This window comes from Microcebus murinus, chromosome 30, assembly GCF_040939455.1.
Source record: "Microcebus murinus isolate Inina chromosome 30, M.murinus_Inina_mat1.0, whole genome shotgun sequence".
Lineage (NCBI taxonomy): Eukaryota > Metazoa > Chordata > Mammalia > Primates > Cheirogaleidae > Microcebus > Microcebus murinus.
In genome coordinates this window covers 646,234-671,073 of record NC_134133.1, presented here as the reverse complement: position 1 = coordinate 671,073, position 24,840 = coordinate 646,234, and the positions used below count along the sequence as shown (strand labels likewise).

General features: G+C 53.6%; 1 protein-coding gene across 2 annotated transcripts in view; it reads right to left on the bottom strand.

Moving 5' to 3' along the window:
• Positions 1–9,733: 9,733 nt before the first annotated feature.
• EOGT (EGF domain specific O-linked N-acetylglucosamine transferase) overlaps positions 9,734–24,840 on the bottom strand; it is a 33,118-nt gene continuing 18,011 nt past the window's right edge. For both annotated transcript variants that reach the window (XM_075998841.1, XM_075998840.1), the window contains 5 exons: positions 23,962–24,030; positions 21,408–21,469; positions 14,358–14,477; positions 13,076–13,178; positions 9,734–11,776 (listed from right to left, as the gene is read on the bottom strand). In XM_075998841.1, coding sequence (XP_075854956.1) covers positions 11,630–11,776; positions 13,076–13,178; positions 14,358–14,477; positions 21,408–21,469; positions 23,962–24,030 — 501 coding nt within the window. In that variant the 3' untranslated portion in view covers positions 9,734–11,629. The remainder of the gene's footprint in view (positions 11,777–13,075; positions 13,179–14,357; positions 14,478–21,407; positions 21,470–23,961; positions 24,031–24,840) is intronic.

The following is a 24,840-nucleotide window of genomic DNA, read 5'->3' as shown; positions in this document are numbered from 1 at the left end:
TTAACAGGTCGCCGAGGCCCAGGTTTTTCTGCAGGTTGAGAGTTACAAACGCAGACGACATGGCATTGCTCCCGCGAAGGAGACCTGCAGCGGCTCCCCTTTCTGGGCAATAGTTTAATGAGATGCTTAATATTCTGCATTTAATGAGGCAGTTCTGTATTTCCAAACAACGGGCGGACGATGAAGACCCGATCCTGAGAGCAAACTGGCGTGGCTGTTGGTTTGTGATGTCTTTTTTTTTTTTTTTTTTTTTTTTTTTGAGACAGAGTCTCGCTTTCTTGCCCAGGCTAGAGTGAGTGCCGTGGCGTCAGCCTCGCTCACAGCAACCTCCAACTCCTGGCCTCAAGCGATCCTCCTGCCTCAGCCTCCCGAGTAGCTGGGACTACAGGCATGCGCCACCATGCCCGGCTAATTTTCTATATATATTAGTTGGCCAATTAATTTCTTTCTATTTATAGTAGAGACGGGGTCTTGCTCTTGCTCAGGCTGGTTTTGAACTCCTGACCTCGAGCGATCCTCCCGCCTCGGCCTCCCAGAGAGCTAGGATTACAGGCATGAGCCACCGCGCCCGGCCTGTGATGTCTTTTTAAATGGCCACCGCTGTGTCGAGGAGGCATTACTTAGCAAGAATGAAAATAACCGTTTACATCGAGCTATTCAGGAAAAAAATAATAATAATAATAAAGATGCCGCAGCTGCTGTTCCTAGAAACGAAGCCGACAATTTGGGATGGCAGCGACCCGGCCAGCTGAATGCAACCTAAGCGTGCTTCCCGCCCCGTTCACAAGTCACCCCGGAATGTGCCAGATGCGCCCCACAAAGCCAGCAGATCGGTGCAATTTCCCACCCTCCCCTCGAAACACTCAGGGGAGCCGGGTGGGCGGCTCACGCCTGCCATCCCGGCACTCTGGGAGGCCGAGGCGGGCGGATTGCTCGAGGTCAGGAGTTCGAGACCAGCCTGAGCAAGAGCGAGACCCCGTCTCTACTATAAATAGAAAGAAATTAATTGGCCAACTAATATATATAGAAAAAATTAGCCGGGCATGGTGGCGCATGCCTGTAGTCCCAGCTACTCGGGAGGCTGAGGCAGGAGGATCGCTTGAGCCCAGGAGTCTGAGGTTGCTGTGAGCGAGGCTGACGCCACGGCACTCACTCTAGCCTGGGCGACAAAAGTGGGACTCTGTCTCAAAAAAAAAAAAAAACACTCAGGGGAGAAGGGATGCACGGGCGCAGCTCTTCGAAGAGGCCGGATGTGAGAACGCATGGAATTAAGTAGCCACAGGGGAGGGAGGGAGCAAGAAAAGCCGGACCTGTGGCCTGGGGACGTCACTTGCATGTGGAGACCCACCGGGAAGAGCCGATCCTACCACCAAACTCGAAGTCCGGTCCGAGACCGCCCGGAGTGAGCCGCGCCCTGACCAGCCGGGGCCGCGCCGCTCAGCAGGGTGCAGGGCGACGCCGCGGGGGACCGGCCACCTCGGCTTTCGCCAGCGTCCTCAGGGAGGGTGAGGGTGGAGACTCCACAGGTGGCCATAGGGACAAACTGCTTTCCATGCCCCAGAGTCGCATAAAAGCCAGGGAACTGTTTTTCTCGTACTTCCGTGAATTTTAATGACAGGCAGGTGCACCTCAATGGTTCCCCTGAGGAATGTTCTTTTTAATGCTACTTCTCATAGTTCTAAGGAGGAGGAGGAGGGGGAGGAGGAGGGGGAGGAGGAGGGGGAGGGGGGAGGAGGGGGAGGAGGGGGAGGAGGGGGAGGGGGAGGGGGAGGAGGAGGGGGAGGGAGGGGGAGGAGGAGGGGGAGGGATGAGGAGGGGGAGGAGGAGGGGGAGGAGGGGAGGGGGAGGGGGAGGAGGAGGGGGAGGGGGAGGAGGAGGGGGAGGGAGGGGGAGGAGGAGGGGGAGGAGGGGAGGGGGAGGGGGAGGAGGAGGGGGAGGGAGGGGGAGGAGGAGGGGGAGGGATGAGGAGGGGGAGGAGGAGGGGGAGGAGGGGAGGGGGAGGGGGAGGAGGAGGGGGAGGGGGAGGAGGAGGGGGAGGGAGGGGGAGGAGGAGGGGGAGGGATGAGGAGGGGGAGGAGGAGGGGGAGGAGGGGAGGGGGAGGGGAGGGGGAGGGGGAGGGATGAGGAAGGGGAGGAGGAGGGGGAGGAGGAGGGGGAGGAGGGGAGGGGGAGGGGGAGGAGGAGGGGGAGGGGGAGGGGGAGGGATGGGGAGGGGGAGGAGGAGGAGGAGGAGAGGGAGGGGGAGGGGGAGGAGGAGGAGGGGGAGGGGGAGGAGGGGGAGGAGGAGAGGGAGGGGGAGGGGGAGGGGGAGGGGGAGGGGGAGGGGGGGAGGGAGAGGAGGAGGAGGGGGGAGGGGGAGGAGGGGGAGGGGGAGGAGGGGGAGGAGGGGGAGGAGGGGGAGAAGGGGAGACAGAGTCTCACTCTGTCGCCCGGGCTAGAGTGAGTGCCGTGGCGTCAGCCTAGCTCACAGCAACCTCAAACTCCGGGGCTCAGCGATCCTCCTGCCTCAGCCTCCCGAGTAGCTGGGACTACAGGCATGCGCCACCACGCCCGGCTCATTTTTTGTATATATATTTTTAGTCGGTCAATTAATTTATTTCTATTTATAGTAGAGACGGGGTCTCGCTCAGGCTGGTTTCGAACTCCTGACCTTGAGCAATCCGCCCGCCTCGGCTTCCCAAAGTGCTAGGATGACAGGCGTGAGCCACCACGCCCGGCCCAGCCACCCATTTTTTATGTGACTTCGTAGCGACACCCAGTAGAAGACGACACTTTGGCAAATGCTGACTTGCACCTCGAGAGCTGCCTATTGCCACCCGCGCAATTCACCAGAAATGGCCCCGTGCACAACCCGAATGCACGAGGGGCCTCGGGGATCACTGAACGTTGCCAGGGACAGCCCAGGGTCTCAGCTCTGGTGCCCTGTGCCAGGAACTCGACGACGCGCTCTCTGCAACTTGCATGCAAAGGCCCCCGCAGAAGGGACCCGGACGGGTCATGGGTCGTTTATTTGCCTTTTATCTTGCAGCCTCCTGACCCGGTAGACTTTGACTCGGCGATTAATCCCTGGTCCAATAAGTGTGAGCAGGTTCAGCACAGGTGAGTCAACTCAAGGACAGCCAGATGCCACTGGCCACACCGGCATCGCCGTGCAGGCCCTGCTGGCCCTGGAAGGGGGCCAGGGCCTCGGCCAACGCTCACCCCCCGCAGCCTGCCGGAGACACAGTCTTGCAATGTCAATTCTTTTTTTTTTTTTTTTTTTTTGAGACAGAGCCACGGCGTCAGCCTCGCTCACAGCAACCTCCAACTCCTGGGCTCAAGCCATCCTCCTGCCTCAGCCTCCCCAGTAGCTGGGATGACAGGCATGTGCCACCACGCCCGGCTCATTTTTTCTATATATTTTTAGTTGTCCAGCTACTTTCTTTCTATTTTTAGTAGAGACGGGGTCTCGCTCTTGCTCAGGCTGGTTTTGAACTCCTGACCTTGAGCGATCCTCCTGCCTCAGCCTCCCGAGTAGCTGGGACTACAGGCACGCGCCACCAAGCCCGGCTAATTTTTTCTATATATTTTTAGTTGTCCAGCTACTTTCTTTCTATTTATAGTAGAGACAGGGCCTCGCTCTTGCTCTTGCTGGTCTCAAACTCCTGAGCTCAAGTGATCCTCCCGCCTCGGCCTCCCAGAGTGCCGGGATGACAGGCGTGGGCCACCGCGCCGGGCCTGAACAGCACTTCTTTAATGATTTGCAATCCTTGGGCTTCTAGCCTTCAATAAACTCCTCTGCCTATATCATTAGCTTCTACGCAAACCGAACGACAACAGCAATGCAAATTATGTGCGTGACAACCTATAAGCGCAGCACAAGAAGGAAATTAGCTCCTGAGAGGCATCCAGGGGTTAACGAGCCAGCTGCGGACCCTAAACAGAGCTGGAATCCCGAGCTCGCCCCGGCAGGTGCACGAGAACGCATTCCTCTAAGCAGCTCCCGCCTGGAGGAATCATCTCCCCGGGTGTACCCTCCCTGCAAAGTGGCCGGGGGATTATACTGGGTCAGGGCACCCAGCTCTTGCCTGCAGCCGGGACATCCCACATTTAAAACTGAAACCCGCCCGAGGTCATTTTTTCCACGCCCCGTCAAATCAGCAATGAAAGACCCCATCGGAGCAGAGGCCAGGCCCTCCTCCTGGCGCTCTGCAGGGAGGTTCCCCCCACACCTGCTCCGGCCCCAGCAGGCCGTTAGGAAGGGCTTGCCTGCCACCTGGCGGTCACAGGTGCGCCCCTGGCCACAGCCAGGGCTCCTGCGACAGACAGGGCAAAACGGCTGTAGCCCACTTCTTTTTTTGGCAAGAACGGTCCCATCTTTTGACACAGACCCCGAGATGAGCGAAAAGGGAAGGCAGGCGTTAGTTACAGTGTTCTGTGAGTAGCCCTAGGTTGGGTGTAGGTTATTATTATTTTTTTCTTTTTTTTTTGAGACAGAGTCTCACTCTGTTGCCCGGGCTAGAGTGAGTGCCGTGGCATCAGCCTCGCTCACAGCGAACCTCAGACTCCTGGGCTCAAGCGATCCTCCTGCCTCAGCCTCCCTCCCGAGTAGCTGGGACCACAGGCATGCGCCACCATGCCCGGCTAATTTTTTCTATATATATTAGTTGGCCAATTAATTTCTTTCTATTTATAGTAGAGATGGGGGGGGAGGAATCTCGCTCTTGCTCAGGCTGGTTTCCAACTCCTGACCTCGAGCAATCCTCCCGCCTCGGCCTCCCAGAGTGCTGGGATCACAGGCGTGAGCCGCCGCGCCCGGCCGGGTGTAGGTTGTTTTGAACAATTGGTTTCTCCTGGGAAATCAGACCTGAGCTGATCTGCTCATGTGCTCCTCGTTCAGAGAAAGCAAGTGTTTTTCCAAATTCTCGATGGACTAGGTCTCAAAGAAAAGTAGTTTGTTTATAACTGCAAACCCTAACTCCACGCCTGTATTCTCCAGTCCTTGTACTCCCTCCCTCCCTCCCTTCTTTCTTTTCTTCCTTCCTTCCATCCTTTCTTTCTTCCTTCCTTCGTTACCTACAAAACTCCCTGTTTAAGTCCCTTAACAAGCAAAGCCGCTTTGTCCAATCCACCTGCTACTTACCGGCTGTGTGACTTTGAGCAAGTCCCTTGACCTCTCTGCTCTCCGTGTCAAACATCTGGAACAGCTTTTATACTTTCAAAAGACCTGGGAGGGGCAACAACAAAAAGATAACACGCGGCAGAGACTGAGGACGGCGCACGGAGCCCCAAATATTCGGTCTCTGGCCCTTTGCAGAGAGTGCCGGCCCCTCCCCTCCCCCACTGCCATGGGAAGCTCAGTCTCACCTGTAAGAATTCTTGGTTTTTTTTCGAGACGGAGTCTCACTCTGTTGCCCAGGCTGGAGTGAGTGCTGTGGGGTCAGCCTCGCTCACAGCAACCTCTAACTCCTGGGCTCAAGCGATCCTCCTGCCTCAGCCTCCCGAGTAGCTGGGACTACAGGCACGCGCCACCACGCCCGGCTGATTTTTTCTATATATATGTTGTGAACTAAAATGCTCAACCTCCCCACCCCACCGGCTGACTCAATGGACCCCCTTGTGGTCAAAGGAATATTCTAGGGCAAAGTTGCCTGCCAGGAGGAGGGAGGTCAGACAGGCCTCATCATGCCCCCCTCTCTTCTTGGGGACTTCATTTGTAACCCATTGACAGGCCTAAGAGTGTGCAAGACACACCTGCAGGCCCTTAATTTATGCAACAAATGGTGGCTTATCTCTGGTAAACAGTTTATGTGAAAACATTCCAGGTCTTTAGACAAAGCTTCCTGTCTTTAGCCAATTACAATCTAAAGAATCTTTAAACCCACCTGTAACCTGGAAGCCCCCCCCCTTCGAGATGGCCCTCCTTTTTGGGCCAAACTAATGTGTATGCCTCCCACACATTGATGGATGGCTTTACCCGGAACCCTTGTCTCTAAAATGTATAAAAACCAAACTGTGACCCGGCCATAGCGAGCCCACCTGCCCAAGGCCTCTTGGCAGTGGCTCCGGGTCATGGTCCTCAAATTTGGCTCAGAATAAATCTCTTTAAAATGTTTTCCCGCTGACAATATATTTTTAGTCGTCCAGCTAATTTCTTTCTATTTTTAGTAGAAATACTAATACGGGGCGGGGCGGGGGGAGGTGTCTCGCTCTTGCTCAGGCTGGTCTCCAACTCCTGACCTCGAGCGATCCTCCCGCCTCGGCCTCCCAGAGTGCTGGGATGACAGGCGTGAGCCACACCGCGCCCGGCCAGTATTCTTGTTTATTCAGAAAATTAAATCTGAACCTAAAGGAGAGTTTAGCTCTGACTTTTGGTTGCCAGGAAGCAGCGGGGGGCGGGGGCACTCGGGTGTCTTGCTGAGCTGTTGGGCTCCAGCCCGGCCTCCACTGCAGGGCACTGGGCTGCACCCTCTCTTTTGTCGACTGAAAAAAGCCAAACTCTGTAAAATAATTTTAAAGAGATTTATTCTGAGCCAAATTTGAGGACCATGACCCGGAGCCACTGCCAAGAAGCCTTGAGCAAGTGGGCTGGCTGTGGCTGGGTCACAGTTCAGTTTTATACATTTTCAGAGAGACAGGGGTTACAGGCAAAGTCACAAATCAATACATGAGAGGCACACACTGGTTTGGCCCAAAAAGGTGGGACATCTCGAAGCGGGGGCTTACAGGTTACAGGTGGGTTTAGAGATTCTGTGGCTGGCAGTTGGCTGAGAGAGTTAGACTTCATCTAGAAGACCAGAAAGGATATGCTTACTTTAAGATAAGGGTGTGGGCACTCTTGGAGGTCCAGACAGGAGGACGTTTTAAATTTACAATAGGCGCCTGCTAGGATGCTTTAAGATGCTTTAAATTTAAGAATAGGCATCTCCTGGGATGCTTGAGTTAAGATATTTTAAATAAACGATAGGCATCTGCTAGGAAGCTTGAGTTAAGATTTTTTTTTTTTTTGAGACAGAGTCTCACTTTGTTGCCCAGGCTAGAGTGAGTGCCGTGGCGTCAGCCTCGCTCACAGCAACCTCAAACTCCTGGGCTCAAGCGATCCTCCTGCCTCAGCCTCCTGAGTAGCTGGGACTACAGGCATGCGCCACCATGCCCGGCTAATTTTTTGTATATATATTTTTAGTTGGTCAATTAATTTCTTTCTATTTTTGGTAGAGACGGGGTCTCGCTCAGGCTGGTTTCGAACTCCTGACCTTGAGCGATCCGCCCGCCTCGGCCTCCCAAAGTGCTAGGATTACAGGCGTGAGCCACCGCGCCCGGCCAGATATTTTAAATTAATGATAGCACCTGCTAGGATGCTTGAGTTAAGATATTTTAAATTTAAGAATAGGCACCTGCTAGGATGCTTGAGTTAAGATATTTTAAATTTAAGAATAGGCACCTGCTAGGATGCTTGAGTTAAGATATTTTAAATTAATGATAGGCACCTGCTAGGATGCTTGAGTTAAGATATTTTAAATTTAAGAATAGGCACCTGCTAGGATGCTTGAGTTAAGATATTTTAAATTTAAGAATAGGCACCTGCTAGGATGCTTGAGTTAAGATATTTTAAATTAATGATAGGCACCTGCTAGGATGCTTGAGTTAAGATATTTTAAATTTAAGAATAGGCACCTGCTAGGATGCTTGAGTTAAGACAGGGGCTTCCTATCTTCTAGGTGATGTTAATGCCACACCGGAATCCGGTTGGGAAGTAAACCACCGCTCCATTTGGTTAACAAAAGGCGCTTGGTGGGAATTTACCGTTCGTCAGCCGGACCCAGCCGGCCTCCTTAGGAAAGAGTTTTTAGCAAAAGGAAAAGATCAGAGTTCAGCCCTTACGTTGACGGCTCAGATCCGAGGACTTGGCATTAATTAACAGGAGCCTCTCTCCTGCACTGGGGCCTCCCTGGAGGACCAGCTGCTCCTCGGCGCCCCGCGCAGGCCTCGCCGGCCCCTGCGTTCCCTCGGCACCCCCACCGCCCACGCCCGGCCCCTCACCGGCCCCGAGCAGGAGAACCTGGCCCCAAACCCACCTCCTTGCAATTCTCCCCCCCAGACTCTTGTTTCCCAGCGGATCCGACCCGAGACAGCCCTCTGCAGGCGACTCCCGGAATAGCAACTGGAGTCACCCGGCCAAACGCAAGTCAGGGCTCTGTTCCTTCCTTCCGATTCCTTCAATGGCTCCTATCCAAGGGCCTTGCCACCTGCGCCCCTGTCCTGGCATCTCTGTGACCCGGCTCCCTACAACTCTGGCCCTCGATGATCGCACCAGCAGGCGCTGGTTTCCTGCCGTTCCTCACACCCAGCGGCACGCTCCTGCCCCAGGGCCTTTGCACGGGCTGTTCTGGTTTCCCGAGCTGCTCTTTGCCCGGTTGTCTCCATAGCTTCCTCCCTCGCCCCCTTCCAGTCTTTTTTGTTTTTTTCTTTTTTTTTTTTGGAACAAGAGTCTCACTCTGTTGCCCAGGCTAGAGTGAGTGCCGTGGCGTCAGCCTCGCTCACAGCAACCTCAGACTCCTGGGCTCAAGCGATCCTCCTGCCTCAGCCTCCCGAGTAGCTGGGACTACAGGCATGCGCCACCACCATGCCCGGCTCATTTTTTCTATATATATTAGTTGGCCAATTAATATCTTTCTATTTACAGTAGAGACGGGGTCTCGCTCTTGCTCAGGCTGGTCTCGAACTCCTGACCTCGAGCGATCCTCCCGCCTCGGCCTCCCGGAGTGCTGGGATGACAGGCGTGAGCCACCGCGCCCGGCCTCCCTCCCAGTCTGGACTCAGTGAGAACTTCCCTGGCCCCCACCCCCTTAAGTGTGCAGCACCCCGCCTCGTCCCAGACTCGACACCCCTTTTTCCTACTTTAGTTTTCTCCATGGCATGCATGCAACTGGCACGCTGAATACTCCACTTATTTATGATAGTCGGTGTCCGCCTCCTTCCCCTCCGCGCAGGCCCAGGAAGGCGTGGACTTTGTTCTCTTTGTCGCTGCTTCCTGGGAACTTGGAACGGTAGCTGGAGCACAGTCGCGGGGCAGTATTTACTGAATGGGGACGTGAATGAATGGGAAAACACGGACGTGGACTCAGAAGGCCTGTGCTTTTTAGGGAAGTCCCTTAAACAGCATCTGAGTCACATGAAAAACAGGAACCATAATTCTCATGTCATTTGGGTCAGGGCTATACAATGTAGTATTTGCGAAAGTATCGCAGAATGAGCCGCTAACCAAATGTAAAAGGTATACTTTCTGCTTAAACTGAATTCTTTTTTTTTTTTTTTTGAGACAGAGTCTCGCTTTGTCGCCCAGGCTAGAGTGAGTGCCGGGGCGTCAGCCTCGCTCACAGCAACCTCCAACTCCTGGGCTCAAGCGATCCTCCTGCCTCAGCCTCCCGAGTAGCTGGGACTACAGGCATGCGCCACCATGCCCGGCTCATTTTTTCTATATATATCAGTTGGCCAATTAATTTCTTTCTATTTACAGTAGAGACGGGGTCTCTGCTCTTGCTCAGGCTGGTCTCGAACTCCTGACCTCGAGTGATCCTCCCGCCTCGGCCTCCCAGAGTGCTGGGATGACAGGCGTGAGCCACCGCGCCCGGCCTTAAACTGAATTCTTCATCAAGGAGCTACTTAGTTTTTGTCATCTAAGACCTACCAGGTGGCCCAAAAAAAAGCAGGTATATAACATTCAGACATGGAAAACCTTTAAAATGGTTCTATATTCAAATAAAATATAAAAAGATTTATTCCAAAGCCATAACCAAAATGTGCAATGAAACGCATCCCTTTTAAAGACTTAATACACAGAGCAGTCTTTACATTTTAAACTCTGTAACAACTTGAAGACCTTCTTTTATTCACACAAAAAGTCTCTGATAAAAGCTAATTCCATAATTGAAATGTCAAAAGTACTTTATTTATATAAAATGTATTCTCTCTTTAAATGCAAAATATTCAAATATAATAGTTTTATTATGAACGGTTCTCAATTTTCTGAAATTCTCACTCGTCTGTGGAATCACACACTTGTTAAAATGAGGTAAGAAGATAAATGTTGAAACTTCCTTTCATGTGAAACATTTTCCCAGTGGTTACTCAGCATTTTGCAAAAGAGAACAGTAATAATACCTGTCATTTAAGAAATTCATAATGTCATTCTTTTTCTACAACTTTTAAGATCCAAATCAAAGCCATTGCCACAGTGATTCACCTTTTTCTTTACAGATATTTGAATAAACATTCCTAAATTCTAGAAGACTCCTCATAATCCTTTAAAGCAGAGGTCCGAAAACTTTCCCTGTAAAAAAAGTCCAGATATAAACATTTTGTTTTTACACATCACTTCTCCATTGTATGTTCTTTTTTGGGTTTTTTTTACAGCTCTAAAATGCAAAAGGGAAAAAAAATTTCTTTAGCTCTGCTGCAATTTGATAACCCCTTATTTAAAAAAAAAAAAAAATAGAAGTAACTAGGCTCTTAATTAGACTACTCAAGTGTTAATAAAATGTAAACTTCACGTTTTGCAGTAATACAAACCCGGGGTTTCTGACTGCTCGATTGACAGTTCACACACGGTGAGAAATGACCCCATTCAGGGCGAGGGACTCCGTGCCCGATATTCTTTTTAATCCATGGCACATTCCCGTGGCTTTTGAACCTTTTGATCGGGTAATTCGCGTCTTTGATTTATTTTTGCGTCACTGTTTTACAGGGAAAAATTCTCTTCGCGAGGCCCGTGTGAAGTTTGTGCAATGGGGACCTGGAACGTTCCCGGGCTCGCAGGGCCAGGCATGCACCCACGGGCGTGCCCCCACGGGCGTGCACCCACAGGCATGCCCGGTTGCAAGTAACCGCGCGAAGGAAGCCGAATCCAGCACGAACGCCCTGCGTGGCTAAGCAGGAGCCGGTGCAGAGCGGCTAGACCAATGCACAACGGAATTCCCTCATTTGTTTCCATCGTATGTGGCTGTTGCATTTTGGGGGAGACAGGATTTGACTGTGGAATATATGAACATAAAGGAACACGGGGGCACGGCTTGCTTGGGGCTGGATGATGTCGCCTGGGGCCGACTCTCCGCTCTGGGCCCGGCCTGGAGTCGGCCCCAAACCGCAGCCCGCGTGTGTCACCCACGTTGTCTGCCTTCCCCGCCGTGCAGAAGGCGTGTTATACACAGGCGATAGCAAATGAAAGATCAGCGCAAACTTAGCCAAATATGTATCACGAGCAAGTTGGAACGCTCTGGAATGACAGTCACGTGGTGTTTTGCAGAAACACTTAACAAATTCTAAAGCTGAGAAAGTTGAAAACTTTGGTAGCCCTAAGAAGAAAGCCGGGCCACCCCAGTGAGCCCACGCCCGACATTCCGAAACTACAAACAGTAAAAGCTCTCAGTGCAAATTCATGATTGCTATTGATCAATAAACAGCAATATCACGCGCATGCACACGCACAAAATCACTTAACACTTAAATACTATAAAACACACAACAATACCCTGAAGGTGTGTTTTGGTGTAGACAAGGTAATTCTGGACGAGGAAATCTGCTGGCGGAGTCCTGAGTCTGGGTGTGGGGTGTCGCAACTCTCTCTCTCTCTGCAAGCAGCGACTCAACGCGTTCACAGCTCGTCGCGCTTCTTCTTAAAGGGCCACTTTGGGTGCTGCAGGACACGGTCCGCGGCCCTCAGGACGAGGTGCATGAACTCCTCCACGTCGAAAGAGTAGTTGGTGAACTTCGGGTGAGGCCCCAGCGTCGGGTGGTGGCCCTGCACGAGCAAAGCAAGGGCAGGTCCGCACCCCACCAGGGCATGGCTTTCTCTGCAGCCAGAGAGTCGCCTGCCTCCGGCTAAGGCCCCTAATTTATGCTCTGCATAGGAGGCCAGAAAACTTTTTCTGGAAAGGGTGAAATAATACATTTTTTTTTTTTGAGACAGAGTCTCACTCTGTCGCCCGGGCTAGAGTGAGTGCCGTGGCGTCAGCCTCGCTCACAGCAACCTCAGACTCCTGGGCTCAAGCGATCCTCCTGCCTCAGCCTCCCCAGTAGCTGGGACTGCAGGCATGCGCCACCATGCCCGGCTCGTTTTTTCTATATATTTTTGGCTCACCAATTAATTTCTTTCTACTTTTAGTAGAGACAGGGTCTTGCTCACTCGTGCTCAGGCTGGTTTCGAACTCCTGACCTCGAGCGATCCTCCCGCTTCGGCCTCCCAGAGTGCTAGGATGACAGGCGTGAGCCGCCTCGCCCGGCCGAAATAATAAGCATTTTCAACTCTGCTGACTCTAATGTCTCGGTCACGGTCATTCAACCCTGTCGCTGACGTGCACAAGCAGCTGCCGGCAACGCCCAAACCCACAAACAGGACCTCTCCTTTGTTCAGGAAACGGGCGGTGGGCCACACTGGCCCCACCGGGCCACAGTCTGTGGATCCCTGCTCCCCATCCCCAAATAGATCTTTCTAGGCCCCCAATCTCACCAAGGTGTCTTAACAAACATTAAAGATACAGTGTGACCATGGAGCACTATTCAGCTCTAAGAAACAACGGTGATCTAGCACATCTTATATTTTCCTGGCTAGAGCTGGAACCCATACTACTAAGTGGAGTATCCCAAGAATGGAAAAACAAGCACCACATGGACTCACCAGCAAACTGGTATTAACTGAGCAGCACCTAAGTGGTCACACAGGTACTACAGTAATAGGGTATTGGGCAGGTGGGAGGGGGGAGGGGGGCGGGTATAGACATACACAATGAGTGAGATGTGCACCATCTGGGGGATGGTCATGCTGGAGACTCAGACTTGTGGGGGGAGGGGGGAAAGGGCATTTATTGAAACCTTAAAATCTGTACCCCCATAATATGCCGAAATAAAAAAAGAAAAAAAAAAAAAAAGGTACGGTGTGCCTAATTTCCCTTTTTCTCCGGTTTGCGAGTGTAGACGGCAACTCGCTATTCCGGGGAAGAACGCTCGTCTCGGAGGTTCGATGCCGGCTCTCCATGTTAACACGCAGAGACGTCGAACGAACGGCCAGTGGAGCAAGGCGAGCCCCGTGGCCGGGACCTACCTCGTCCTGCGGGAAGACCTTGCTCCGCCTTCGCCACGTGACGTAGTGGACGCCCCGCAGCCTGGCCAGGTCCAGGTAGCAGCGCTCGTCCTCGCAGTTGTACCTGCGGACGGGAGTGCACGCGTGGCCTGAGCCTTCGGCTGGGCTTTCCACCCCAGGCCACCGTTCCCTGGGGCCGGGCGCGGTGGCCCGTGCCTGTCACCCCAGCACTCTAGCGGAGGCCGAGGCGGGAGGATCGTTGGAGCTCAGGGGATCGAGGCCAGCCTGAGCAAGAGCGATGAGACCCCCCGTCTCTACTGAAAAAAAAAAATAGAAAGAAATTGGCTGGACAACTAAAAAAATATATAGAAAAAAATGAGCCGGGCGTGGTGGCCCATGCCTGTAGTCCCAGCTACTCGGGAGGCTGAGGCAGGAGGATCGCTTGAGCCCAGGAGATGGAGGTTGCTATGAGTGAGGCTGACGCCACGGCACTCGCTCTAGCCTGGGTGACAAAGTGAGACTCTGTCTCAAAAATAATTATTCTCTGGGGGGAAAAGGCCCCTCCCAACCAACAAAAGGCTGTATACACAGTAAACAAGACTGAGAAAGAGAATTTAAAGATATTCTCTGAACTAAATGACCTTAGCTTTTCTTTTTTTTCAGACAGAGTCTCACTCACTCTGTCGCCCAGGCTAGAGTGCCGTGGAGTCAGCCTCGCTCACAGCAACCTCAAACTCCTAGGCTCAAGCGATCCTCCTGCCTCAGCCTCCTCCCGAGTAGCTGGGACTACAGGCGTGCACCACCATGCCCGGACAATTTTTTCTATATATTTTTAGTTGGCCAATTAATTTCTTTCTATTTTTAGTAGAGATAGGGGGTTAGGGGGTCTCTCGCTCTTGCTCAGGCTGGTCTCGAACTCCTGACCTCGAGCGATCCTCCCGCCTCGGCCTCCCAGAGTGCTGGGATGACAGGCGGGAGCCGCCGCGCCCCGGTTCCCTTTTAACACAACGATCATACTGACTGCAGGGAGATGCTCACGGTTGGAGAAGGAGCTCAGAGTAGGGGCAGCAAAGACCCGCATCTTCCGCACCAGGCCGGGGCTGGTCAGAGGAAGAGGTAGTTTGCTCGCCAGGTGCAAAGGTGGCTGCAGGCATTTTACACTTTTAGCTTTCTAAATGCCTATGTGATGTGACTCCTCTCTAACGGTCAGAATATTCAGCCTTTTGCTGCTCACAGCGGAAGCCTCGGCACGCACAGAAAGATCATCAGCTGCCTCCGTGCAGAACTGCCCCCCAAAACTCACAGTTCGAACACAGCAGCCCAGTCTGGCAGGAAGAGCAGATGGGTGAGGCCGGCCCCGTGCATTCCGATGAACACGTCCGTGTTGTGCGTGACCCTTAGCTGCTCCAGAAAGCTGAGTTCTCTGCGCACACGGAGCAGTACGGGAGGGGCGGGGAGGAGAGACAGTGTTAGGGCGAGTTGGCTCGAGCGTGATTCAAGGCGACAGTGTCTACACGAGCGTGCTTCCTGTTTGCAGTCGCGGTCCCGCTCTGTGCCCGGGCCGACCCCAGGCACGCCGCGGTGCCTGCTCACTCACTTCCTCAATGGCGTGACATGTCGTTCTAAGTGGCTCCCCTAACCCTTCTAGGCTGAAGCGGAGACGGGGGTCTCTCGCTCTTGCTCAGGCTGGTCTCGAACTCCTGACCTTGAGCGATCCTCCCGCCTCGGCCTCCCAGGGTGCTGGGGTGACAGGCGTGGGCCACCGCACCCGGCCGTTAGCTTTTTAAATACAGAATAGGATCGAGGAACGAAGGGGGCTGACTTTGCTCAGCAGGGTCTACTTGCTGTGAACTTGACGTTACCCCACAATACCTTGTCCTCACACGCATGGGAACGGCCTGGGGTAGGGGATGCCTCCGGTTGGCAAAGGACATAAAAACTGAACCCAGGGCCGGGCGTGGTGGCTCACGCCTGTCATCCTAGCACTCTGGGAGGCCGAGGCAGGCGGATTGCTCGAGGTCAGGAGTTCAAAACCAGCCTCAGCAAGAGCGAGACCCCATCTCTACTATAAATAGAAAGAAAATTAATTGGCCAACTAATATATAGAAAACAAAATTAGCCGGGCGTGGTGGCGCATGCCTGTAGTCCCAGCTACTCGGGAGGCTGAGGCAGGAGGATTGCTGGAGCCCAGGAGTTTGAGGTCGCTGTGAGCGAGGCTGACGCCACGGCACTCACTCTAGCCTGGGCAACAAAGCGAGACTCTGTCTCAAAAAAAAAAAAAACTGAACCCAGGTCTGTCGGACTCCGAGACTGGGGCTTCCTCAATGACCTTACTCTCCCTGCCTCCCTCTCTCCTCCCACTCTTCCCGCTCTGTCTCTCTGCGAGCAAAGAACGAAGACGGAGCCCACACTTGCCCAGCCACTTCTCTGACACAGACCGCACACATTTTTTTCAAATGTCTGCAGAGAGTTGGAAACTTTTTTATTTTAGCGAATATGGGGGTACAGGTGTTAAGGCTGCGTACATATTGCCCTTGCACCCCCGACCTCGACTCAGAGCTTCAAGCGTGCCCAGCCCCAGACGGTGCACAGCTCACTGGCTGTGCGTTTATTTTTCAAGGGACTCTAGCAGCCGTCTCAAGTGTGAAACTGGCAGCGCACGGCACCAGCGGAACCGCAAAGATGGAAGTGACCAAACACGACAGCGCACTCCGGCCGGCTGGACCCTGCAGCAGCACGGGCCGCTCGGCCCGGCTCCTCCTTCACGGAGACAGTAGCCAGCCGGTGCGACAGGCCCCGGCGCGGCAAGCCCGCACCGAAACCCACTCCCTGGGCGCGACAAGAGGAATTTTTTTTTTTTTGAGAAAGAAAATAAATGTCTGCCGTGTGATTTCAGTTATTGGGTGCTTGCTGCGCACGCCCACAGTGGCCCGAGGCCGCGGGGCGGCGTGGCCCGAGCAGCCGTCCGCGGTGTGGCTGGGGGGACGCGCGCACGAGGGCGGCGCTGCGCACACGCTGCACACACACTGCACACACACTGCACACGCTGCACACACACTGCACACACTGCACACGCTGCGCACTCTGCGCACACGCTGCACACACACGGTGCACGCTGTGTACACGCTGCACACACACTGCACACACTGCACACGCTGTACACCCACTGCACACACACTGCACACACACTGCACACACTGCACACACGCTGCACACACACTGCACACGCTGCGCACACACTGCACACACTGCGCACTCTGCGCACACGCTGCACACACACAGCGCACGCTGTGTACACGCTGCACACACACTGCACACACTGCACACGCTGTACACCCACTGCACACACACTGCACACACTGCACACACACTGCACACACACAGCGCACGCTGTGTACACGCTGCACACACGTTGCACACACACTGCACACATACTGCACACGCTGCGCACACGCTGCACACACACAGCGCACGCTGTGTACACGCTGCACACACACTGCACACACTGCACATGCTGCACACACACTGCACACACTGCAGACACACTGCACAGGCTGCACACACACGGCGCACGCTGTGCACACGCTGCACACACACTGCACACACTGCACACGCTGCGCACTCTGCGCACACGCTGCACACACACGGCGCACGCTGTGCACACGCTGCACACACACGGCGCACGCTGTGCACACGCTGCACACACACTGCACACACTGCACACGCTGCGCACTCTGCGCACACGCTGCACACACACGGTGCACGCTGTGTACACGCTGCACACACACTGCACACGCTGCACACACACTGCACACCCACTGCACACACACTGCACACACACTGCACACCCACTGCACACGCTGCACACACACTGAACACCCACTGCACATGCTGCACACACACTGCACACCCACTGCACACCCACTGCACACCCACTGCACACCCACTGCACACGCTGCACACACTGCACACCCACTGCACACCCACTGCACACGCTGCACACACACTGCACATGCTGCACACCCACTGCACACCCACTGCACATGCTGCACACCCACTGCACACCCACTGCACACCCACTGCACATGCTGCACACCCACTGCACATGCTGCACACCCACTGCACACCCACTGCACACGCTGTACACACACTGCACACACACTGCACACCCACTGCACACGCTGCACACACACTGCACACGCTGCACACACACTGCACACCCACTGCACACACACTGCACACCCACTGCACACCCACTGCACACGCTGCACACACTGCACACCCACTGCACACGCTGCACACACACTGCACATGCTGCACACCCACTGCACACACTGCACACACACTGCACACGCTGCACACCCACTGCACACACACTGCACACCCACTGCACACACACTGCACATGCTGCACACCCACTGCACACGCTGCACACACACACTGCACACCCACTGCACACGCTGCACACCCACTGCACACCCACTGCACATGCTGCACACACACTGCACACACACTGCACACACACTGCACACACACTGCACATGCTGCACACCCACTGCACACCCACTGCACACGCTGCACACACACTGCACACACTGCACACACTGCACACATACTGCACATGCTGCACACACACTGCACACACACTGCACACCCACCACACACTGCACACCCACTGCACACGCTGCACACACTGCACACACACTGCACACGCTGCACACACACTGCACACGCTGCACACACACTGCACACGCTGCGCGCACACGGCACACGCTGGGCACACGCTGCACACAAACTGCACACGCTGCACACAAACTGCACACGCTGCACACAAACTGCACACACTGCACACGCTGCGCACTCTGCACACACACTGCACATGCCGCACACACACTGCACACCCACTGCACACGCTGTACACCCACTGCACACACACTGCACACATACTGCACACGCTGCACACACACTGCACACACTGCGCACTCTGCGCACACGCTGCACACACACGGCGCAAGCTGTGTACACGCTGCACACACACTGCACACGCTGCACACACGCTGCACACACGCTACACACGCTGCACACACACTGCACACACTGAAGACACACTGCACACGCTGCACACACACTGCACACGCTGCACACACTGCACACCCACTGCACACGCTGCACACCCACTGCGCACACACTGCACACCCACTGCACACGCTGCACACCCACTGCACACACACTGCACACACTGCACACACACTGCACAAGCTGCGCACTCTGCGCACACGTTGCGCACACGCTGCACACACTGCACACCCACTGCACACACTGCACACCCACTGCACACGCTGCACACACACTGCACATGCTGCACACCCACTGCACACCCACTGCACATGCTGCACACACACTGCACATGCTGCACACCCACTGCACACCCACTGCACATGCTGCACACACACTGCACATGCTGCACACCCACTGCACACCCACTGCACACACTGCACACCCACTGCACACACACTGCACACATACTGCACATGCTGCACACACACTGCACACACTGCAAACCCACTGCACACCCACTGCACATGCTGCACACCCACTGCACACCCACTGCACACGCTGCACACACACACTGCACACCCACTGCACATGCTGCACACACACTGCACACACACTGCACACCCACTGCACACCCACTGCACATGCTGCACACCCACTGCACACCCACTGCACACGCTGCACACACACTGCACACCCACTGCACACACACTGCACACATACTGCACATGCTGCACACACACTGCACACACACTGCACACCCACTGCACATGCTGCACACACTGCACACACACTGCATACACTGCACACACACGGCACACACACTGCACACACACTGCACACCCACTGCACACACGCTGCACACACTGCACACACACTGCACACGCTGCACACACACTGCACACGCTGCGCGCACACGGCACACGCTGGGCACACGCTGCACACACTGCACACGCTGCACACAAACTGCACACACTGCACACGCTGCGCACTCTGCACACACACTGCACATGCCGCACACACACTGCACACCCACTGCACACGCTGTACACCCACTGCACACACACTGCACACATACTGCACACGCTGCACACACACTGCACACACTGCGCACTCTGCGCACACGCTGCACACACACGGCGCAAGCTGTGTACACGCTGCACACACACTGCACACGCTGCACACACGCTGCACACCCACTGCACACACGCTGCACACGCTGCACACACACTGCACACACTGCAGACACACTGCACACGCTGCACACACACTGCACACGCTGCACACACACTGCACACGCTGCACACACTGCACACGCTGCGCACCCACTGCACACACACTGCACACCCACTGCACACGCTGCACACCCACTGCACACACACTGCACACGCTGCGCACACACTGCACAAGCTGCGCACTCTGCGCACACGCTGCGCACACGCTGCACACCCACTGCACACCCACTGCACACGCTGCACACACTGCACACACACTGCACACGCTGCACACCCACTGCACACCCACTGCACATGCTGCACACCCGCTGCACACCCACTGCACACCCGCTGCACACCCACTGCACACCCACTGCACACATGCTGCACACCCGCTGCACACCCACTGCACACCCACTGCACACGCTGCACACACACTGCACACCCACTGCACATGCTGCACACACTGCACACGCTGCACACACTGCACACCCACTGCACACGCTGCACACCCACTGCACACCCACTGCACACGCTGCACACACACTGCACACCCACTGCACACGCTGCACACACTGCACACCCACTGCACACGCTGCACACACTGCACACCCACTGCACACGCTGCAAACACACTGCACACACTGCACACACACTGCACACGCTGCACACCCACTGCACACGCTGCACACACTGCACACGCTGCACACACTGCACACGACTGCACACACTGCACATGCTGCACACACTGCACACACTGCACACCCACTGCACACACACTGCACACTGCACACACACTGCACACCCGCTGCACACACTGCACACGCTGCACACACACTGCGCACACGCTGCGCACACACTGCGCACGCTGCGCACACGCTGCACACACACTGCGCGCACGCTGCGCACACACTGCGCACGCTGCGCACACGCGCACTCACGCTGCACACGCACACGCTGCGCACTCACACGCTGCACACGCACACGCTGCACACGCTGCGCACGCACACGCTGCGCACGCATGGGCCGGGGCGGCCGCTCCCTCAGAGCCAGGAAGCCCCGGACCCGAGGAGGGAGGGGCACTCCTGCCAGCCACCTGCAAGCCTCCCAGGACAGGGATGACAGCAGCTCCGTTTGTATGCGTGTTGGTGTGTGTGTGTGTGTCTGTGTCTGTGTGTTTCTGTGTGTATGTGTTTCTGTATATGTGTGTGTTTATGTGTATATATGTGTGTGTTTGTGTGTGTATATATGTTTGTGTTTGTTTGTGTGTATATGTGTGTGTGTATGTGTTTGTGTCTGTGTGTTTGTGTGTTGTGTATTGTTTGTGTGTTGTGTCTCTGTGTATATCTGTGTGTTGTGTCTGTATATGTATATGTGTGTATATGTATATGTGTACATGTATATGTGTGTATATGTGTATATGTACATGTATATGTGTGTATATGTATCTGTGTGTATATGTGTGTGTGCATATATGTGTGTATGTGTGTGTCTGTGTGTATATGTGTGTGTGTGTGTGTATATGTATATCTGTGTGTATATGTGGGGGGGGCACCAGGAACGAGAATTAGCTACAGAGTGAACGACAGACACACTCTGTTTTCCTAAGCCTTTTGGCTGTATCGGAACTTTAAAAGACACGTAACTATTTGATAAGACTTTAAAAAAAAAAAATCTCATGTTATTCTGTGACCCTCGAATTTATTCCTAGAGAAATAAAATCTTAGGTCAGAGGTTGAAACCTGGCAGCCAGCAGGGCAAACTAGGCCTGCATCACTTTTTAAGATTCAAAACTAGTTGCCCAAGGTTGCCAGATTTTGAAAAGGTCAGAAATTTCCCGTGAAAGTCTGGATTCAACGCTTCTCCTGCAAGAACAAGGCGGCGTCACGCCATCGGGTTGCAGAAGCTGAACGGCGACTTCGCCCTGTGCGGGCCACGCCTGCCATGCCGTTCATGGATGGGCTCTGCCTGTCCCTCCTGGGTCCACAGGTGCCCCCGGCTCCCGCTGGTGAACAACGCTTTCTGTGCCCCGCACACTCATCCAAGCAAAAGCCGACAGCGTCCGGCCGAGCCTTGTTACTCACTTGTACTTGTAATCAACAACCTGGACTTCGAACATAGACACTGTCTTCAGCGCGTTCACGAGCTGGGAAAAGAGAGAAACATTTAGAATTTCCTTTCCTTCCCTCCCTTCTGTTTTAGCTTTTCCTTCAGGAGTCCGAAAACGTCTTCCTTTTTGCAGGTAAATATTTTTTCAGCCATTTAATACCCTTAAGGTCGTTTTGAACCGTAACGGAGTTCAAATCCAGGCTCCAGCCCCGAATATATCACCTCCCTAAAATTCCAATGCCGCCTAAAATTCCAATTCCCCTAAAATTCCAATGCCCCCTAAAATTCCAATGCCCCCTAAAATTCCAATTCCCCTAAAATTCCAATGCCACCTAAAATTCCAATTCCCCTAAAATTCCAATGCCCACTAAAATTCCAATTCCCCTAAAATTCCAATTCCCCTAAAATTCCAATGCCCCCTAAAATTCCAATGCCCCCTAAAATTCCAATGCCCCCTAAAATTCCAATTCCCCTAAAATTCCAATGCCCCCAAAAATTCCAATGCCGCCTAAAATTCCAATGCCCCCTAAAATTCCAATTCCCCTAAAATTCCAATTCCCCTAAAATTCCAATGCCCCCTAAAATTCCAATTCCCCTAAAATTCCAATTCCCCTAAAATTCCAATGCCCCCTAAAATTCCAATGCCCACTAAAATTCCAATTCCCCTAAAATTCCAATTCCCCTAAAATTCCAATTCCCCTAAAATTCCAATGCCACCTAAAATTCCAATGCCCCTAAAATTCCAATGCCCACTAAAATTCCAATTCCCCTAAAATTCCAATTCCCCTAAAATTCCAATGCCCCCTAAAATTCCAATGCCCCTTAAAATTCCAATGCCCCCTAAAATTCCAATGCCCCCTAAAATTCCAATTCCCCTAAAATTCCAATGCCGCCTAAAATTCCAATGCCCCCTAAAATTCCAATGCCCCTAAAATTCCAATTCCCCTAAAATTCCAATGCCCACTAAAATTCCAATTCCCCTAAAATTCCAATGCCGCCTAAAATTCCAATTCCCCTAAAATTCCAATGCCCGGGGTTGTTTCGAGGCTGAAAGGAGAAGACTCGTGGGGGGCAAGGAGCTCGGCCCAGAAACACGCTGCGATTACTGTCACGGTCACCACTGGCCGGCCGTTCCCTCAACTTCTGTCATACGGTTTGGGCACCTGCCACGTTGCAGACATTACGTTAAGAGTTTGCTTCCCAACCGTCGTCTCACTGCAGACAAAACCCACTGGCACTTTGGATCCCATCGTCTGAGAATACTAAAGTCTTGGCGGGAAAGCATTTTCAATGTCTCTACCTGGAAAAACAGTTATTCTATAAGCCAACGGAAAATGGGATGGCGTGGTTTATCCACTGCCAGGAACACGGTCACGGCTCTTTGTGTTCCTCGCCATGCGGCGTCACGGAGCAGCACCAACCAGAAATTTCGGTGTCCGTGTCACGTTGCCCGCGGCAAACACCACGCCCTGACAGCCACACCGGCGGTCACGAGTATCGCTGACCGGGCACGTAAACTGTGCTCGCATTTCTAAGTGACTTCGGTTCGCTTCAGTTAATCCTCCTAAAAGTCACAGCGAGTACGTCTTTTTTTTTTTTTTTTTTTGAGACAGAATCTCGCTTTGTCGCCCAGGCTAGAGTGAGTGCCATGGCGTCAGCCTCACTCACAGCAACCTCCAACTCCTGGGCTCAAGCGATCCTCCTGCCTCAGCCTCCCGAGTAGCTGGGACTACAGGCATGCGCCACCACGCCCGGCTAGTTTTTTCTATATATATTTAGTTGGCCAATTAATTTCTTTCTATTTATAGTAGAGACGAGTCTCGCTCTTGCTCAGGCTGGTCTCAAACTCATGACCTTGAGCGATCCTCCTGCCTCGGCCTCCCAGAGTGCTAGGATGACAGGCGTGAGCCACCGCGCCCGGCCAGCAAGTAAGTCGTTTAGCATTCTGCTCTCATTGCATAAGGGAGACAAAGGCTTAGACAAGTTCCATCACTTTCTCAGGACCTTCCCAGCTCGCAAATCCAGAGCCAAAATTAAACCTAGGTCTTCTGACCCCAAAAACCTAGGTGTTTAATCAGTGCGCTCGACTGTCACGTTATAGAAAGCAACAGACAGCCACAGAGGGAAGGTGAATTTGGCCGGGCGAGGTGGTTCATGTCTGTCATCCCAGCACTCTGGGAGGCCGAGGCGGGAGGATCACTCGAGGTCACGAGTTCGAAACCAGCCTGAGCAAGAGCGAGACCCCGTCTCTACTATAAATAGAAAGAAATTAATTGGCCAACTAATATATATAGAGAGAAAATATTAGCCAGGCATGGTGGCGCATGCCTGTAGTCCCAGCTACTCGGGAGGCTGAGGCAGGAGGATCGCTTGAGCCCAGGAGTTGGAGGTTGCTGTGAGCTAGGCTGACGCCACGGCACTCACTCTAGCCCGGGCAACAAACCAAGACTCTGTGTCAAAAAAAAAAAAAAAAAAAAAGGGAAGGTAAATTCAACATGAAGATATTAAAAATGTATACCAAAAACTAACCTCGTGTTGGTTCAGGATTTTCCGGTATTCCGTACTCCGTGCAAGAATGGTGACTCTGATTTTTCCATCCTGTGATCGGAATGAAAAGGCAAAATAACTCCGTACGTGCCGGGACAGGGGAATGAGCATCTGAGCCTACACTGTGATTTTCACAGATAAAATATAAACGACGGGATATTGCAAGGATGTGCTTTTCTCCTTCTCTTCCTCTCCGTCTTCTTCGACTATCTCTCTCCACCCTCTTCCAGACCCCCAGCTAACCCACACGACCCGGGCAAAAAAATCCACCCACCCACCCAACAGAATAGAGCAGGAGGTCAGGAGTTCGAGACCAGCCTGAGCAAGAGGGAGGCCCTGTCTCTACTATAAATAGAAAGAAATTAATTGGACAACTAAAAATATATAGACAAAATTAGCCGGGCATGGTGGCGCATGCCTGTAGTCCCAGCTACTCGGGAGGCTGAGGCAGGAGGATCGCTTGAGCCCAGGAGTTGGAGGTTGCCGTGAGCGAGGCTGACGCCACGGCACTCACTCTAGCCCGGGCAACAAAGCGAGACTCTGTCTCAAAGAGAGAAAAAAAAAAGCCCTGACGTCCCCACTATACAATTCATCCACATAATAAAAATAATCTGGCCGGGCGCGGTGGCTCACGCCTGTCATCCCAGCACTCTGGGAGGCCGAGGCGGGCGGATTGCTCGAGGTCAGGAGTTCAAAACCAGCCTGAGCAAGAGCGAGATCCCGTCTCTACTATAAATAGAAAGAAATTAATTGGCCAACTGATATATAAAAAAAAAAAATTAGCCGGGCATGGTGGCGCACGCCTGTAGTCCCAGCTACTCGGGAGGCTGAGGCAGGAGGATGGCTTGAGCCCAGAAGATT